Here is a 19,337-nt window from a genome sequence, read left to right on the forward strand (position 1 = left end):
CTCCTTCCTCCTGTCCCTCCCTCCTCCCCCCCCCCTCCATGCTTGTATTTTTGGCTGGCTTGACCTTGTCCAGGTCATGTGCATACAGGCATAGCTGCTGTGAGTTGGTCTGCAGCAGCCCTATCATTTCCAGAACACTTTTTTAGCAGCAATCCCTGGCACTTAGTATAATTCCCCATGCACACACGTGTATACCTGTGCGCACGTGCGCGCGCGCACACACACACGTACACCCTTCAAGGCCAGCTAGAGTGAGCTCTTGCTCTCATCTAACTGAAGATCTGCACAGAAGACAAAGTGAATGTGCAGCCCTAGCCTCTAGTGTCTTGGGATCATCTGAACATTCATAATGAGAGCACAGAATTGGGGAATAACCCAGAAGAAAGATGGGAGCTCGCACTCACAACCCAGACTTTCTGCCTTCTCCCACTGCGCAGCCTGCCTTTGACACTGATAGCTTGTGTGTGCTTACTTTAAATATGTGAAGGGCCACGAGGAAGCCTTGGTTTAGAGCAGTGGTTCTCAACCTGTGGGTCTTGCCTCTTTGGGGACTGAATTACCCTTTTACAGGGTCACCTAGCACCATCAGAAGACATAGATATTTACATTACAATTCATAACAGTAGCAAAATTACATTCATGAAGTAGCAACAAAAAATAATTTTATGGTTGAGGGGGACCACAACATAAGGAACTGTATTAAAGGGCCACAGCATTAGGAAGATTGAGAGCTACTGGTTTACAGGAAAGACCTTGAATCTGGTTCCTACACACCAATTTCCCTCGTCCCCAGTAGAACCAACTTCATGTATGACAGTTTAAAGCTTTGGATCCTTTTCTTGTCTCAGCAAATGGAAACAGAAGGCAAGTGGTCTGCTGTAGACGTTTATTGATTTATCTGTTGCACCAACAACACACTGCACATCACAGGAGACAGGCCACAGGCAAACAGAAGAAACCACAGACATCTGCGTGGGGCCTTCTTTGGTCCTTACTCATGTATCATACACTTTGGCAAAAAGGCTGTCACTGCAGACCTAAGTTCTAATTCTCTGTAGTCTGGCAGAGGAGACTTACAGTGGTACTCGGCGGTTGTCTAAAGACGAGGCTCCCACATGGAAACATTTGACTACACAAGCGTGCCAACTGATGATAGAATTTATAAAATCCTCAATCCTTACAGCATATGCAGCTAAAACCAGAGGTAAACTCCATCATCCCTGCAAGTGGAGAGATGGGAGAGGGGGAGGCTGAGAGGCAGCTCAGGGAGAGGAAGCCGCACCAGAGCTGGGGATAGAGACATCACCAGAGGCAGGAACCACAGCACAGTTGTTAGAAATCTGACAGAGAAGGCCAGCCTGTTGACCTAAAGGGATTGTCGGCTTCGGAAACTTAATTTCCTCACTAACTTGCGTGTCACAAACTTCGAGGCTCCTCAAGATCCAAGAGAGTCGGAAAACAAGGAGAGAGAGAGAGAGCGAGCGTTTGCCAAGCCAGAGAAGCACAAGATCCATGCTCTAATCACATTATTCCTAGGCTCAAGCCAACCGGTGACTCAGCCAACAGCACAAAGGCAGTAGGGGGTGGACGCTATGTATGTGCAGGCGCCGCAGGACACCAATCCAATCCCTTTCTTCCACTTCAGTTCTATTGTCCACTCAGGTGTGGGAGGACAGTGATTCTACCCCTATCTCCCCTTACCCCCCCCTCAGCCCCGCCACCCAGTGGTGATGCTTCAGCCAAACCAGGATACCCTAGCAGCCTCTGGAGAGCAAGACAAACAGCAGGCCTCTTCTAAAAACTCCGGTGGTGTGTGGCCTCCCCCTCCCAGAGCCTGCCCGGGCTGGCCTGCAGGCTGAAACCAGGGCTTAGCCCCTGCTAGAGGGAGGAACTCTGCCAGGGCAGCTAGAGGCCAGGAGCCTCCTCACCACCAGCAGCCTAACCTCATCCCCCAAGGGCAGATATTTACCTGCTTTCTGCACACTGATCCCCTTCCCTGAAAAGCCTATTTAAGGCTCAGGGATTTAAAAAGAACAGAAAGGTCCAAGACCGTGGCTAAGCCACAAGGCAGGACCCCTTTGAGGGCCAGATTCAACCCTTCTAGGGAACCTTATTCTGAACACCAGCATACTTTACACATAATGTCACTTGCTCTACTGCCAAGGACACGTGCTTCCCAAGCTGCTGGGACTCGGGGGTTGAATACACAAAGCGACAGTTTCGGCTTTCCCATGTCAGTCCTTCAGGCCCAGCCCCAGCCATCTGTGTGGAAGGTGGAGCTACTATTTAGCTCCTCTTAGGATCAGGACCCGGTTTGACCCCAGATCCCCTAACTAGGCTTTCTGCATAAGAATGGACAACAGCAGATACAGGCAGGGCCTACACATGGCTCACAGGATAAGTCAACAACTGCAGCAAGGAAGGAAAAGCTGAGATAACCCCAAACCCTGGAACCCTACTAAATTAACACCACTGCCCCGCACTCCTGGACCTGAAGCCTCAGCCTCTTCAGGGATGAGCAAGAAGACATCTGGAAACCCACAGAACCGAGAGGACCACCCAGACGCAGCCCCTGTACAGGATGAGGAGGGCCATCACTGTGGGCTGGGGCTGTCTCCCTCTGTCAGCGTCTTGAAGTCCATAGAGAGAGCTTGCTCTTCAGCCTGGGACGGCCGCTTCCAGTCAGCTTGAGCCAAGATGTAGAGCACAACCACCCCAAAACAGGCCAGCAGCAGGCCTAGCACGTTGGCCAGGACGCCCTCTGGTTCGAATGTGCTGTACTTGGCCCTGTAGGATAGAGTGAAGGCAGAAGGCGCCAGAGGTTCCAGTTAGGACAAACGCAGCCTGGGCCTTAAAGATGCCTCAGGTTTCCCAGTGCCCACCCCTCCACCCTCCCAGTAAGGAAAGCCAGCTCAGAAAGAGGCTTCCCATGAAGCAGAGGCCCCTCAGGGGGCCGCCTCTCCACGACACTTACCCAAGTTTAAACAGCAGCGCCTCCTTCAAGCCCAGGAGGGCTGTGCCCACAGAAAGGAGGAAGATGGTGGCACCAAAGAAAACGTGCTGAGGGCGGTAGCGGCTCCGCAGAGAGAATGAAGCTCCAGGGAACAGGAAGAAGCTGAAACCCACCAGCCACTAAAAGAAAAACCTCTGCTGAGCCATGAGCTGGCTGTGGCCTAACTTATGGCAGGCCACCAAAGCACACCTGCATCCCCTCGAGTGCCAGAAATGGAGCGTGAAAGACTTATGGGCACGGTGGCCTGGTCCTCTTTTGCCTTGAGGCCTTGGCTCTCAAACAGCAGCTCATCACCCCACGGATTTGGGAAACTGAGGCATGTGACTCGACAGTTGCATAGTCAGTGGGTAGCGCAAAGGAGTCTGGGGCACCCTGGCCTCTAGAATCCTAATTTATATAGCTAGCTAAATTAACCTGCTATCTCTCCCCTGGACATGCACCTTGGAAAATGGGCTCCTTTATGGCACCCCTGAGCCCCACTTCCCTTCCCTTTGCCTCCCCACCCCTTGCTGGCACCAGACTCACCTGCACAAAGTAAAGGACAGAGACTAAGATCCCACACCAACTGTGCAAGCTGTACAGGTCGGCATAGCCCTTCTTCTTGTGGTAGTCAAACACGGCCACCAAGCCTGGAGTGGAGGCAGGGGCCATATGAGGACAGGGCTAGACATGGAAAGGGGAGGGAGGGGAGACCTGGGGGAGACTGCTAGCCAGAACTTCTGGGCTTCGGTCCAGCAGGATGAGGGCCAGCACCCAGTGTCCCTGCCTGGATGCTTGTGAGGAGGAGAGTAGGGGCCAAGCCAAGTAGCTTGGAGCAAGGATAGTGTGTGTCCAGCAGCTGCTGCTGGGGCCTGAAGCCGCAGGTGGAGACGGAACTCACCCACCAGAGCGAGGATGAAGGCAAAGACATGCAGCAGGCCGTGCAAGATCTTGGTCGTGCGCTTGGCTTCTTTTCTGAAGACGCGGTACACCAGCAGAGCTTGTAGGAAGTGACAGAAAGATTTAGGTGTACAGGCCTGTGCTGGACAACAGTCTGTGCTAAGAGCTTGTCAAGGTTTGTCAATCACAGAAACTGGAGGAGAAATCAGGACTCCATAGGGACCTTGCACCCATCCTCAAGGTTCCTTGAGTCCTAGGGCTTACACACTCAGGGGCCCAGGAGAGGAGGCTATGCCACACTTCCTGCCACCACCAAGGCAGCAAAGGCAGGACTCTGCCCTGAGTACCCACTCTGAGCAACCGCTAGGCCTGGGAGACACTTGGCCTTGCCAGGTATTCTATAATTCATTGATTCAGTATTTAGGACTCAATATGCAGCCAAACTGGGTTGCTGGGCAGACTCGAGGTACCTACCCATCGGCAGAGCGTGCTGTCCAGAGCCCCCTTAGGTAGGTAAACACTGTTGGCAGGCAGCCTCCCAGCTCTCAAGGCTTAATGTGACCCTGCCTAATCCCCAGGGCCTCTGGATGCCTCCTAGGACCTGCTACTGAGAGATGCCTGTCATAGCCACCCCCAGATCTAGGCCCCTGCTTAGGCCAAGTGCCTGCTGGCTCTTGCCCCAGCGGACAGGCACGCTAGCTCAGCTGTGTCCACACTCAGCAACACACATATGCACCTGTGCCTGTTTCTTTTCCCAACTTCCAGCTGCCCCTGGAGATAGCTTACAGCCCTGCGTGACCCTGCTCTAGAAGACAGCTGTGCCCTGCCCCCGAGATGCCACCTCCTGAAACCAGAGGTGGTACCAGTGCAACCAGTTGGCAAACAGCAATCAGCCTCCAACCACAGGTTCCCCGGACTCTACGTAACTTCTTCACCTGTCCTGTCTAGAACCATCAATTTGTCTAAGTGGAAGAAATGTCTGGTGTGACAGGACCCCTGCACACTGCCTCTCCCATGGAGGCCTCACGGGACTCACCATCTCCTTGCAGGAAGATCATGCCGATGACCATGCAGAGTGGGTGCACATTAAACTGCAGGGAGCTTTCCCAAGCAATGCCACCTCGGTACAGACCGAGCCATGCACCAGTCACAGCCACCACGGTGAGGCCCAGCAGCTGGGAGAAGGCCACATAGTAGGGCAGTGCGGCAGGGACAGACGCAGCACCGTGCTCCATGCTGAGACCCCAGCTGCAGGAGAGACAAGAGTTCAAGGGAGCGGCCCACAGCCTGCACAGGCAGAACCTGCCTCACGGTACCAGCCACCTCTCCCATGCAGTACCTAAGCTGTGCACACTCGTTTTCCCACTGCCAAGACCCCTGCCATCAACCCTGGGCAGAATCCTGAAACCCCGGGGACACCTCAGCAGGAGGCCAGGCCTTCCCACAGAGACACACCTCACCTGGGTTCTGTGTACAGCGAGGGCGCGAGTTTGAAAACACCCCAAGTTCTGATGACAGAATGGACCCATCCCTGAGTTAAGATTCTTTTTTTTTTTTTTTCAAGACAGGGTCTCTCTGTGTAGCCTTGGCTGTCCTGGACTCACTTTGTAGACCAATCAGGCCTCCGAACTCACAGCGATCCACCTGCCTCTGCCTCCCAAGTGCTGGGATTAAAGGCGTGCGCCACCACGCCCAGCGAGTTAAGATTCTTATTTGCTGATGTCCTGAGTTTTCTGACGTTGGAGCCTCAGGCAAACGCCCTGAAGGCGCAGGGCTTGCCACTCCTTTCTTCAGGGATGGGAAAGCCCTTCCCGGGTGAGAAGTACAAGCCTTGCTCCTTCCCCCGTTTGTAAGCCCCAACCATGATCCTAAGAGGCAGCATGGGGACCCGGGGAGGTTGCTCTATGTAGCTGTGTTCTTCCCCTGTGGGGCCAGACCACAAGCCAGCCAGGAGCCCCCAGTCCTTCCCAGCTCCTTCCCAAACGCAGCATGTGTGGGGTGCTCTCCTCCCTCGGGTGGGGTTTCCCCAAAACTGAAGGCCCCAGCAGTGTGCAGAGCTCATGAATCTTCATCCACCTACTGAACTGCCAACGATCTGTGCAGGAAGACGGAGCCATATGTTGGCTTTTAAGGAGGCACCACCTGTATCAGGAAGCCCTTGAGAGGCTGTGGTGCATGCAAGGCTCCCATCAGGCCACCTTCAGGCCAGCTCTCGGCCCTTCCCCCGTCCCCATCATGTTCCCATGAGAAAGAAAGGGGGGAAGGACGGAACACGCTGCTCTGACTTCTGTTCCCTGCGCCTCGGTGCTGGCAACAGCTGGGACTCAACACAAAGCTGCTCCCAATGCCACTACCACGTGGACATCAGAGCACAGGCTTCCTGTCCCCTCCCTGGACAGACAGGACTTGCCTCCCGAGCCAACCACTTCTCCCAGCAGCAGTGAGTACTGGAAGGGGCGTGGCAGCCGCAAACAGGGCCTGTGGCAGCACTTCCCCGGACACTAGCTAGCACGCGTGCCGGCCCAGATGGCCAGGGTCTGCCAGCTGTAGCTCCGCCTCCCGACTCTCTGACAGCAACTCCTCCATTGGAAAAGAAGAACAAAGCAGTTAATGACATCCTCTCTGTGACCAGACAAAAGCAAGTCATCTGCATCCTCACATGAGTCATATGAGTTTTGTCAGACGTACGCATACATCTTTCATAGAAACAGGCCCGTGCCACCTTCTGACCACGTAAGGGTAATGGCACCGCACACACGTCTTTCACACAGATGAACATACTTGTGCCTCATCGGTTCAATCACTCCACACTACCCAACTGTCTTGGTCTCTGTCTCTAGCTGAGCCTCTAATTCCTGCTGCCCAACCCTGAACATTAGGGGGAGCTGGTTCTTTCAAGGGTACGCACACCACTCAGGGATTTATGTGAAGCCAGGTTAGCCTCTTTCTCATTATTATTATTATTATTATTATTATTATTATTATTATTATTATTATTATTATTATATATTCACTTTACATCCCAATTGCAGGCGCCTCCCTCCTCTTCTCCCATCCCCCCCACACCTGTCCCCTTCTCCTCAGAAAAAGGAAGAAAGTCGCATCAGGACTAAGCACACCCTCTTCCACTGAGGCCAGGCAAGGCAGCCCAGCTAGGGGAAAGGGACCCAAAAGCGTCCATGTCAGAGACAGCCCCTCCCCCTCCCCATACTGCACTTGCTACAGGATCTACATCTCTTTCTCAAATTCTTGGCGTGTTGTTTGAAGTCTCCCCTGCTGTGTGGGAATTCTTTCTGAAGCCCAGGCCAAGGGTAAACCCCTATTTCTGGAACTCTTGCTGCAATCCCTGTCTGTCCCCAACACGTGACAGCAAAAGCTCAAGCCAGTTCTGTCCTCCCTCAGATTCCCACCCCACACTTCAGCCTCATCCAACATCAGCGTCCCTCTCCCATCACAGCCTCCCAGACAGCCGTGGGCTGCCCTCCTCCTGCCTGGGAGCTCCAACAAAGGTCACACACAGATCAGGGGCTCCCAGGTCTCCGCCATCTTTGCTGCCACACAGAGCACGCTAACCTCTCCCTATTCAATGTGTCTGACACAGTGGGACATGCCAGCTTCATAAATCACATCACCCTTGCCAGCTGCCACATGCTCCTAACTTGTCTGCAGCCCCACTATGTTCCCACCAGGTCCACACGGAGGCTTCAGTTCCCCTGGGGTAGCAACACAACCTGCTGTTGACACCTCCTGGGGGGCCCTGCTTCCTGCTCTCTGCTCCCTGCCGCCTACACTGCCCCCCCACTCCCTCCCTCCCTACCTTGTCCCCAAGTGCTGCTCCAGCCCTCCTCTGGCCTCAAGGCTCCCCAAAACTTCCTCACCCTCTTGGGTCCTGCTCTAGACGAATCCCACGACGGTCTCTACTGAAGTGTCCTGTCCTGCTCCTCGAAGACAAGGTCACTTCACCTTCTCCACAACTCCTCAGGTATCGGACTGAGAGAGAATGCTGTCCCCTGCAGTCTTGTGTCCTGCCTGCTCCTCTGCAGGTCACCCCTCCCTGATTAGATTCATCTCTCTCGAGAGCCCAGAAGCACAGGACAATCTGATTAGCTCCCCGGCAGGAAGAACCACAGGAGCAGATGACCTGCCACAGCTTCGTCAAGCCTCACAGAATCCAAAGGGCAGGTCTGGGCTGCAGGGTCAGGCACTTGGCCCTCTACAGCCTGCTTTTTCTGTCCCAGTCAATGCCCTGAGGAAATGCACAGAAACCTTAGAGAAGATCTCTTCACAAGGGAAGAGGGTAGATTTACCATCCCACACTGAAGAGCCTGCATCCCTGTGAAGTGAGTGCCTAAGCGCTGCCTGTACCCACCACCCCGAGGGAGACAGCGTGAATGCATGGGGGGGGGGGGCGGACAGCCAGTGAGCCCCACTCTCTGGTTTCTTGTTTGGTTGTATGGTTTGGTTTTTTTGGTTTTTCGAGACAAGGTTTGTCTGTGTAGCCTTGGCTGTCCTGAAACTCTCTTTGTAGACCAGGCTGGCCTCGAACTCACAGCGATCCGCCTGCCTCTGCCTCCCGAGTGCTGGGATTAGAGGTGCGCGCCACCACGCCCGGTGAGCCCCACTCTCTGTACCAGGCACTTCATACCCTCTCTAACACTCAATAACACTGTGAGCATAACAAGAGTGTTACCCCAATGTGACAGATGAGGAAATCAGGGCACAAAGACAATAAAGGACATGCCCCAAGTTACTATCAGCAAATGGCTGTTCTGCTTGCTGCTGCTCCTTATAGCTGACAATGTTAGGTACTGGAAAAGAGGAGACGTGGGCCCTGCCAGCAGGGGCTTCTAGAAAAGTATTAATAGTAGCAGATGTTACAAGAAGGGCCAGAGAGGGCTGGGGATGTAGCTCAGTGGCAGAGCACTTGATTGGACCAGGAAAAGGCCCTCTCCACTGGACTAGGAAAAGGGCTCACTCCCCTGGGTCTCCTGCTAGTGGTCCAGGTCTCCCACTACCACTGAGGCTCTGAACTTTCTAGGGCTCAGTAACTAGGGTGACACTGCCATGTTTCCCAAACACTTAAGCCAGTCAAGGCTCTGGTGGCCCCTGCTGACTAAGGGAGTGTCCCTGGTGCCTGCTCGCCCTCCTGCTGCCAGAGCACCAGATGTAGATGCTGCCTGCAGCTCTCTAGGACACAGTGGGCATGAGTAGGAGAAAGGGGGCTTACGGAGAGGGAGTGGGTGGCAGCAGCATAATGCCAGTTTACTCTCAGGCAGGAGGCCCAGCCGAGCAGTCCTGGGACCAAGGAGGCCAGCCTGAGTCAACAGGAGCCAGTTCCAGTCTAAGAGCCCACTGTGAGGTGGCCATCCTTGAAGGTGAGGCTCTAAGATGATGCAGGAGGCCTGAGAGGGGCTGGCACTCACCGAGCAGGACCGCTCACCTAGGGTGGGCATGGCTTGCCTACAGGGGACCTCATATTCAGTAGGGCTCTAAATGTGCAACAGCTGGAGTTAAGGAAGGGATAAACGACTTGCCAGGCATCTGCAATCCAGCACTCCTGAGCTGAGGCAGGAGGATTCCAAGTTCCAGGCCAGCCTGGGGCTACACAGGGAGACCCTGTTTCAAAAACAGAGAATATTGATTTGTCCTGCATCTTACAGATCTTCAGGATCCTTTGATGAAGACGAATGCCCCCCCCACCCCCAACCCCCCCCCACCCAAGACCCCACAGAGCTGCTCCACCTGTGGCTCACGGGCATCTGCGAGTTTTAAAGGGGTTGGGAATTGTCCCCTTAAAAGCAGGTATGTTTGCATCATGGCCCCTGGTCACCCCTACAGTGAGAATGCCCTACCCTCCCTTCCTCGTGTGGACACTGCTCACTGTAGTCTATCCTCACCTCTGAGAGCAGAACACTGGGCGATAGCTTCTCAGCCTGGAAATGGCCCCTGTGGCCCCTAGGTTTCCTCTGCTCCCACATATCTGTGTTCTTTCTCCTTTTCCCTCCCTCTCCTTTCTTTTTTCTTTCTCTCAAAACAGGCTCTCACAGTATAACCCAGGCTGGCTTCCAACTTGACATCCCCCTGCCTCAGCCTGCTGACTACACATCACACTTGGTTCCGGCTAGAGTCTTGGGCTCCTTCCCTTCTGAGTTCAGGGCCAGGTGGCAGATCTCTGGGCTGGGGAAGTCAAGGAGACCCACCCCACCCTCTCCACCTGCAGACTGGCTCCCATTTAATGCAATCACACAGGGACATAGCTACCCGCAGGGCTTAACCGGTGCCGAACATCACGCTCCCTCTCCAGGCCCACTGCGTTTTATTAAAAGGCAACCATGCCTAACCTCATTACTGGTACCAGACACTGCGCATGCTGTACAACCCAGGAGGCAGAGAGCAGAGAGCATGGGGAGGCTGGACAGCAGGAAAGCTAGCTTGGCCACAGCCCTCCCTTATCAGCAGCAGGCTTTAATTAGGTTAGAAAAGACTATGGCGGGGGAAGGGACCAGAGCTTTCCTTGATGGTTAAGATCCTAAAACGTGATGTGGCAAAAGGCAAATAGAAACTGAGCTGGTGGATGGGGCACCCAGGGTGCTCAAGGAAGAAAGCAGACCTTAGGGTGAGCATTGGGCAAGAGATCTGTGCCAGAACTCACCAACAGTTAAAAATCAAAGAGGGCTGGGCCCGGTGGCGCACACCTGTAATCCCAGCACTGGAGAGGCAGAGGCAGGCAGATCGCTGTGAGTTCGAGGCCAGCCTGGTCTACAAAGTGAGTCCAGGACAGCCAAGGCTACACAGAGAAATCCTATCTCGAAAAACAAAAAACAAAAACAAAAAAATCAAAAAGGTCCTCTCATTTTAGAAGGGGAAAAGTGAACTTTAGGAGTTAAAATGCTTTATTTTATTTTAATCCAATATGTATGTTATCTTTATACCAATGTAATCTGAAAATATCATTATTTAATTTTATGGAGGACGGGCCCCATGAGTGCCAAAACATCTAAGACATCTGAGGCTAATAGTGCAGCCTGGGCCACAAAGATGTCAATTCAAAGTGTGTTCCACTGTTTACTACTGTGTCCTATCAGGAAGGCCTTGTCCCTTCTCTAAGGAGCTGGCCTCAACTGTCAGGGACATGGAGACCTACATTATTGGACTGCAGAAAAGTTAAATGGGAAAAATATGCACAAGTGCCTAGCACAGTGCCTGCCACGGGGTTAGCTAGCGGTCAACCAAACAGCAGCTGAACAAAAAAAAAACTGGTATCTCCTTAAAGTCATAGTGGCAGCAACTGACACGTGAGGATGGGGCCACAAAGAGCCAGGTGGCACAACAGCACAAACCCCTCCTGACCACCACCAACCCACACCCTCTATAGCACAGAAGCTTCTAGAGCAAGGAAGACTGTCAACCGTCTGCCTTTAGTTGTTATTGTTTTTTGTTTGGTTGGTTGGTTTGGTTTGGGTTGGTTTGGTTTTGGTTTTTCGAGACAGGGTTTCTCTGTGTAGCCTTGGCTGTCCTGGACTCACTTTGTAGACCAGGCTGGCCTCGAACTCACAGCGATGCACCTGCCTCTGCCTCTGCCTCTCCGTGTGTTGGGTGCTGGGATTAAAGGCGTGTGCCACCACCACCCGGCTAGTTGTTATTGTTGTTTTGGGGGGTGGGGGATGAGGGGCGTGGTGTGGATTCAGGGTCTCCCTCTCATGCCCAGGCTGGCTTTAAACTTCTAGTCTGCCTGCATCAGCCTCCTACGTGGGTGGATCACAGCCACTTGTCACCACACATGACCCAGGTGATAGTTTTAATCTCTGAAATTTTATACTCCCTCTTATATTCTAATTAAGTGTGAGTTGATTAGAAAATGTAGAGTGAGGCCTGGCATGGTGGCCTTTAATCCTAGCATTCAGATGTCTGTCTGTTCCAGAAGCCTGGGCTCTGCCCACCCAGGTAGTGGCAGGGCAGGGCATCTGCGGGCGATTCTACTTCTGGTTCCGTGAGCTCCTCCTACAGGGTGGGGTTGGAGCGCTCCAGTGTCTTCCGCCCAGACCCAAGCGCTGGGGAGCAATCCAGGTATTTAAGGAAGGTGTCAAGGCTTTGCTTTGTTTTGCTAAGAAAAGCACAGGACAGAATCCGGGTGACCAGAGGTGGAACTTTTCTTAAGGAATTTTATAAACCTCTCAGATTACCAAGACTGAATAGAGGAAGGGCAACCAAAAAGGGAAGGCAGAGTCCACAAAGACCCTTCTGTGACTTACGAGGCACGATGTAGCTCCGGGTGGGGGGTGGGGGATGGGATGGGGAGAGAAGAGGTAAGGGTAAGGAGATGTGACCGGAAAGGGAGGTGGCCTGGCCACCAAACGGAGATGTCAAAGGCGGTAGCCGATCCCTCCGAGAAGTTCCGCACCTGCGTCACCACCAAGACTGAAGCATGAAGCCAGGCTTTCTGCCAGTCTGGGAACTCCCAAGCCGGACCTGAGGAAGGCGGGAGGCGGGAGACGAGAGGAAGGACCCACCTGGCCCGCACCTGAGCGCAGGAACCAGTCGCGGGGGTGGGGGTGGGGAGGATGTTCAGCTTCCTAAGAGCGACCGCGGCGAACGCAGATTGGTCCACTCCCACCCACTTTATTCTAGAATACAGTCACGGGCCGCGAGACTTGAATTCGGGTCACCCGCAGTCCCCATTCTAACTCCTGCCGAGACGCGGCCCGCGGTGCCCTGGCCGCCGTTCGCGGTTCCCAGGTGCGGAAGGCGCCCAGGATAGGGCGGCAGGTGCGCGCGGGAGGGCGGCTCGAAGCCCGGCCTCCCCGGACAGCAGTTCCCGCCGCCCCTCCACCTCCGCGCGGAACTCGGCTCCCCGGGACCCGGCGCCTACCTCGTCCCGCCGCCGCCACGCCTGCGCGCGTCCCCGCGCTGCGCCGCGCCGCGCCCCGGCCGCTCTGCCGGTTCCACGGGCCTCGGCGCCACGGCGTCGCCATGGTGACGGGGCGGCGGCGGGGCTGCGGTAGCGCGCACCGGGAGGCGACCGTCACCTGCACCGGAAGTACCGCCCGGCGCGGGCACTCGGCGCGCACCGCGGCTACACCGATCCGAGTCCCAGTAGCTTCGGGACCCGCTCGGGACCAGCGTGGGGCGGAGGGGAAGGTTGGCGGCGCGGGTTCGGCGCCTCGGTTCCTGGTCTCCAGCCTCCCGCTCGCCACGCCCTAACTCAGGACGCCGCTAGGTGTCAGGCCAGGCCTGGGCCCCAGCTCAGCTCCGGGAACCCAGGGTCCCCAGTCCCAGCCCCCGTGGGTGGAGGTGGCACTTTACACTTTACTGGAATGCTGGGGATAATCCTGTCCTTCCCGCCTCATGTACACCCCCCGCCCCCTTTTTTTCCACTTCAGGACACACACACACACACACACAGGGAGGGGAACAGGAGGGGGAGAGACAGCAATCTAAGGATAGATACGGCCCTTCCAACTTCTCATTTAAGCCCTTAGACCTGTTGCCAAGGTCTGTACTTAAGACAGTTGCCAAGACGAAGGCTAGGAGCTTGGGCAAGCGGATCCTGGCTCCCTCTCCAGGAAATGCTAGGAGTAGATAAGAGCCCAGCTCAGACTTCCTACAAGCAGGGAACAAAAGGTTCTTTCCTGTTGGATGCCTGGCCAGACTCACCAAGGGTCCAAGAGTGGGAGAGGAGTGGGGTATTTCACGCTGTGAGGCAGAACACGTCTGTAGGACCGCCCTCTCCATGAAGGCAGTCCTCGGCATGCTGGGTGCTTCCCACAGGCAGAAGCCAGAAGTGGGGAGTGAGGAGTAGGGGGTGCCTTCTTAGAGGGTTTGCATGCTGCCTAATGTATGGCTGAGATAGAACCGAGGTTAAAGCAGCTTTTCATCTGGAGGAAGCTAGTGGCTATTTCACGGTAAACAGCAGCTTCCTTGGTGTGCTAACAGGCAGGCCAGTACACGCTTATCAAAGATGGAGCTGAGCCATTCTCATCGTTTGGTGGGAGTATTTGGGCTTCTGGGAGGAAAAGGAGGGACAGATTTGGCAGGATGGAATCTTGTTTAAGCGCTAGGCTCCCTGGCTACCCTCAGGACCTTCCAAAACCTGGGAAAGCTCCTGTTGGGAGGATTCCTTTCCTGCTTCATTCCTGAACCTATTCCTTCGCGTCTCCAAGCTCACAGTTTCAGGAGGCATTCCCTGACCACCGGTGTGGCAGTAGAGGCGGGGCTCGGGATATGACTACCCCAGACTCAGTGTGCTAGGCAGGGACCTCTGAGCCAAGGCTTTAAGGAAAAGGCCCTGTCCATGAGCAGGAGGCCAGTCCAACCCGACAGAGTCTTTCTTTCTAGGTTTACCAGGTTCAGAGAGCTGAAGGAAAAATCTGGACTCCCAGTTAAATTTGTTTTAAAATTTTAGCATAACGCGCCCGGCACGTGATGGCACACACCCTCCCAGCCCTTGGGAGGTAGAGACTGGCAGATCTCTGTGAGTTCGAAGCCAGCCTGGTCTACAAAGTGAGTCCAGGACAGACAGCCAAGGCTACACAGAGAAGCCCTGTCTTGAAAAAAATTAGCATAACCACGCCTTTAATTGTCACCCCTGCTTCTCTCTGTGTGTATTGGTTTCTCAAGACAGGTTTTCTCTCTGGAACTCACAGAGATCCGCCTGCCTCTGCCTCCCAAGTGCTGGGGTTAAAGGTGTGCTCCACCACGCACTGGCCTGTTTTTTACTTTAAAGCTTGTTTTTTAATATTTGTTTGCTTTGCCGTGGAAGCCCAGTGTAGGCTTAGCTTGCAAGTGTTTGTTGAAGTCCTTAGAGCCCAGAGGGATACAGCTCTGAAAACTGGACCCTGCCCTGCAGTGGCCCCAGCTCTCACTGCAGCAGCAGCAGCAGCAGCAGCAGCAGCAGCAGCAGCAGCAGCAGGCCCCATAAACACCATCCTCGGGCCCTTGGGGATTGTGTATATATGTAATGGCTACTGTGATAAAGTTAAAATTAGAACCGTGAATCACTCCGGAAGACAAGCTTTATCTTCCAGATGCATGGGCACTGGAGGTGACCAAGAAAGCAGAGACCCGGGACGGATCAGAGCACCCATTGGAGCAGCCACCGTGGTGGCAAGAGCAGCCAGGCAAGACACCACCAGGCACAGTGACTTGCGGTGAAGACAGTGAGTCACTGTGGACATCACAGACTGGTTTGTCATCACTCTATCCCTGGCTCACCCCGAGGATGAGAAAGTAAGACCCAGACAAGCAGAGCGGTACTTTAGCTACTGAATCCAACTGCAGAGAAGAGCTGAGGTGAGCTAACCTTTTAGTCAGGCTAACTTTTTCCTCCTGCTGGAGGACGCTGAGGGAGCGGGACACAGGCTGGCTAGGTGACCTGGGGAACCAGCCTTATGCAGGACGTGGTGGTGGTGCCACCTAGGGCTCTCGGTCAGGTTTGTTTCCTCCGCCAGTTACAGAACTAGAAGACGGAAAAAATATCAGATACTGCAAACAGGAAGAGACAGCATCAGAAACTGAGGAGAGGTGCTTATTGAGAATGAGGAAACGCGTGCACACAGCAAACACAAAGAGAAACAGGCCTTTGAGCAGAGGGGGCTCTGGAAGCCAGAAAACCAGGCTGTGGACTTTTAAGGCTCTGAAGGATCTTGCTGTTGTTTTCATTGGAAACCCCAGCTCGTGTCGGCCGGGCAGAGGCGGCGCACCCCTTTAATCTCAGCACTTGGGAGGCAGAGGCAGGCGGATCGCTGTGAGTTCGAGGCCAGCCTGGTCTACAAAGTGAGTCCAGGACAGCCAAGGCTACACAGAGAAACCTGTATCAAAAAACAAAACAAAACAAAAAAGAAAATCCCAGATCGTTCTATTTCACCAGTAAAGACTCAAGAGCCAGATGTTGTGAAAATCCTGTTAGCTCAGAGAGGCAGAGAAAACACCCAGCTGAACTTCCTACTCAGCTCATGTCCCAGTGAGGAAGGCCCCAAAGGCACACTAGCTCAGCTGACAGGCCAGGAGGAAAAGGCCAGAAAACCCAAGGCCAAAGGTTTGCTAGCCCAAAGCCCAAAAAGCCAAAGGCCAAGGAGCTAGAGAGCTAAGAGCCAAAGACCTAAAAATGTGCCCTTCTGCTTCTCCACACAGTCTTAAATGCCCCTCAACTCAGTCCTCCCACTCTTTAATCCCTGTCAGCTGGTTTCTTGCTCCGCCTCTTGACCTAGTGTTAACTTTATTAAATCCCGTGTACAGAAAGCTCTTGGATTAAAGATGTGTGTTAGGTCTCAACCACACCAAACAAAAAACAGGTCTTTACAGTTCACAGTCAGTCTCACGGATCACAGATCCTGTCCTTGTCTTCCTCCCCTAAGTTAGGACTGGCCCATCAGAGGACAGACAGGGTTGCTGATTGGCCCACAGCTGTTGTGTAAACACATCCAGATCTGGCCTTGACTGTGAGCCAGTCCGTCAGCAGGTGGCCTGTTGGTAGGAGAAGGCCCACAAGCCCTTGTTTTAAGCTGCCAGGCTTTTGTCTCAGATCTGGAGGGTGAGGAAGAAGCTAGCCACCCGGAAGCTCACCACCTTTACTGCCAGCCATGGCCCTTCTCCCTAACTGCCTACTGGGGGGCATGTCAAACTCCTTGTCCTTCGGTGTGATGGCTTTGGGGGGACCATGCTTTCAGATGTCATTCTGGCCACTGTTCCCCTCCTTTCCTTCTTCTCTTCCTGCTTCCCTCCCTCCCTCCTTGCTTCTAACGAAGGTTTCACTGGACACCTGCTGGGTGCCAGGCGTCGCCCTAGACCCTGGAGAGACAGGAGTGATGAGCACAGGCAGGACCCTTCTTCTACATAACTAACTCACTGAAGTGGGCAAGAACAAAAATCAGAAAGTAAACAGCCAGTTCCATACGTATCCGGTCCTGTGCAGGTCCGTGGATGTCTACACAGCAGCCCGAGTGCATGCAGCACAGCTGCCGCGCTTCAGCCCTCCAGACTTTCCCGGAAGGTCATAAGGCAGGAGACAGGCAGAGAGCAGAGGCTGGCATTGCTGCCCCAGTGCTCAGGGAGGCTGTGTGAGCAGACAGTAGGGCTGCGGGCCGTAGGAAGCCTGGGCAAGGGAATCCATGTGAAAAGCTGAGGAGGGGCAGAGGCCCTAAGGCAGGAATGGGTATGGCCTTCTGCCTCCTGCCCTGCCCTCTGCCACTCCTGGATGGACAGCTTAGCTGAGTGTGCAGAGATGGGAGGCAGGCACACAAACAAGTCATCAGAGAACAGAGATTGAAGGTGTCACCTGTGCCAGGTCCCCGCCTGTGATGCACAGGGCATCTGAGCAGTCTCACAGACCCATAAGTGTAACTGTGCCCACCCACATTGGCTGGATCGGCCAGCCTCCCCCTCACCCAGCCCAGGCATTCCTGTGGCTAGTAATGGGGCTAAGGAGGGTACCTGGAAGCCTCGGGCCAGCCCTGACCCCGCCCCTCTCTGAAACCTTCCCTCCAGGAAAGAAATGAAAAGTTTGTGTCCCAGTCACATACACAGTCCCCATCTGTCTTCTTTCCTCCCTAGCCAGTCAGTCAGTCACCAAACACTGAGGACCTGCTGTGAGAGCAGGAAGGGTGTCACAGAGAGCAAGGGACCCTGTGAGCCTGAGCCAGGCGGGAAGCGCCGAGGACAGCAGTGTGCATACTCTCCAGAGGTGTCAGCAGATGTGTAGAAGGGAGGAGAAAATGCTGATCACAGCCCTCTGATCACCTCCACCAACCAGCCATAAACCACGGGGCAGGGACCCTTGCACTTTGTCCAGAGCCTGGGCCATTCCCATCCCTGTCACTGAAGCGACTGATGCTGCAAGGGCAGGGCCTGGCTCTCAGCCAAGCTCTGCACCCCAGGGGACATAGTGGGCTAGGGTGACCTGTCTGAGCGGATCCAAGCATGGCATGCGGCTACCCCAGCGGGCTGTGGCCCGAGTCTAGACACTGACCCCATCCAGATCTCCGTCTCAGCCTCCTCCCTGGCCAGGTTTGCAGCTACTTCCAGAAAAGCAGAAGATGAGGTAGCCATGAGGTGGCTGGGTCAGGCCACACTGAACCTGCTGACTTTCCAAGGTCACAGCCCGTTGTCCCCAAGGTTTCACCTCTCCGCGCTGTGCTCTCCTGTCACCTTCCTTCCTCCTCCTTTCGGCCTTGGACGTTGCCCTCTGCCTTGAGTAGCTCTATCAGGAAAGACTCTTGGATTTGAGAGGAACCTTGACCTGAACCCCGGATCTCCCTCACCCAGGAAGCCACAGGCAGTGGCTGAAGCGGAGAGAGTCACCCTCAGTTCACGTCCATCCAGATGAATTTGTCTTTGGCCTCTTCACCCCTACTAGGCTCTCAGTCTTTCTTGCTCTTTCCAAGGGGCTGGCACTGGAACCCACTGGGCCCTCCTCGTCCTACAGCGCAGAGACCCTGGGATGGTCCAAGGCCTAGCCCCCAAGCACTGGGATTCAAAAAATGTTTCCCCAGAACAGAGTCTTCAGTTCAAGGCCTAAGGCTACTAGAAGAGACAAGGTTGCAATTTAGAGGCTGGTTTAAATTTTTAATTGGTCTGGAGAATGTAGCTCAGTCGGTCCTGTGCTTGCTGAGCGTGAGTGAAGCCCTGGTTCAGTACTCAGCAAGCCATAAGCTGGCTGTGCAGGCTCATCCCTGTCATCTCAGCAAGTAGGCAGGCAGGGTGGCAGGCAAAGTGGCCTTTGTATTTTGAACCCGGATCTCCCTGTGTAGACCAGGCCAGCCTAAACTTTGCCATGATCCTTCTGCGTCACTTTCTGAAGTACTGGATCACAGCTGTGTGCTGTCATACCCGGCTTCTTGGATGCTTTAAAAAAAAATTATTACCTTTAATTTTTTATGGAGAGAGAAGGGGAGGGGGGAGGTAGAGAGAGCAGGGGGAGGGGGTAAGGATAGGGGAGAGAGAGAGGGCGAGCATACCTGCACCCATGCACACTACACAGTGCACACCCAGTAGATGCTGATCCCTCTACCCTGCAGGTCCCAGGTCGTCAGCTTGGTGACAGGCACTGAGCCACCTTGCCAGCCCTGAAGAGTTTTACAATCATGACCCCTCAGACCGCCACCCTCTTCACATGCCTCCCTAGGAGAGGCATGCCCTGGCCTCTGCCCAGCCATGGGAGCTGCTGCTGCTGTCCCCTTGCCTTGGGACTTTTGTCTGTCACCTGCACCAAAGTCCTCTTCTAGAGGTGCTTTTGAGAACAAAATAAACTGAGAAGAGCCTTCAAGTGAACTGGGGACAGCCATCTTCCCCACTAGGAAGAATCATGGCGCAACCATAGTTCTGAGCCGGAGCCTTGGCTCCAGCTGGGCTCAATTGTCAGCCTCCATGGCGGACAGAAATGAATGTAAACAAAGAGCAGACAGACGCTGGACACTTGAAAACAAAGCAAGGGCCCAGAAACTCCGAGTCT

General features: G+C 54.4%; 1 protein-coding gene across 4 annotated transcripts; it reads right to left on the reverse strand.

The window, feature by feature from the left end:
* Positions 1-872: 872 nt before the first annotated feature.
* Positions 873-12,910, reverse strand: CYB561 (cytochrome b561). 4 transcript variants are annotated; one of them, XM_084748577.1, is made up of 7 exons: positions 12,762-12,896; positions 6,359-6,472; positions 4,929-5,140; positions 3,894-3,992; positions 3,539-3,642; positions 2,975-3,132; positions 873-2,787 (listed from the first exon to the last, which is right to left on the reverse strand). In XM_084748577.1, the coding sequence occupies exons 3-7, from the start codon at positions 5,125-5,127 to the stop codon at positions 2,595-2,597; spliced, it is 753 nt and encodes a 250-aa protein (XP_084604703.1). In that variant the 5' UTR covers positions 5,128-5,140; positions 6,359-6,472; positions 12,762-12,896; the 3' UTR covers positions 873-2,594. The 4 variants fall into 4 exon arrangements, with proteins under 4 accessions (XP_084604703.1, XP_084604702.1, XP_084604701.1 ...); XM_084748576.1 differs by having other exon boundaries at positions 6,341-6,472; XM_084748575.1 differs by having other exon boundaries at positions 6,303-6,472.
* Between the last annotated feature and the right edge of the window lie 6,427 nt (positions 12,911-19,337).

Source organism: Acomys minous (genome assembly GCF_964271855.1).
Source record: "Acomys minous genome assembly, chromosome: 12".
Classification (NCBI taxonomy): Eukaryota; Metazoa; Chordata; class Mammalia; order Rodentia; family Muridae; genus Acomys; species Acomys minous.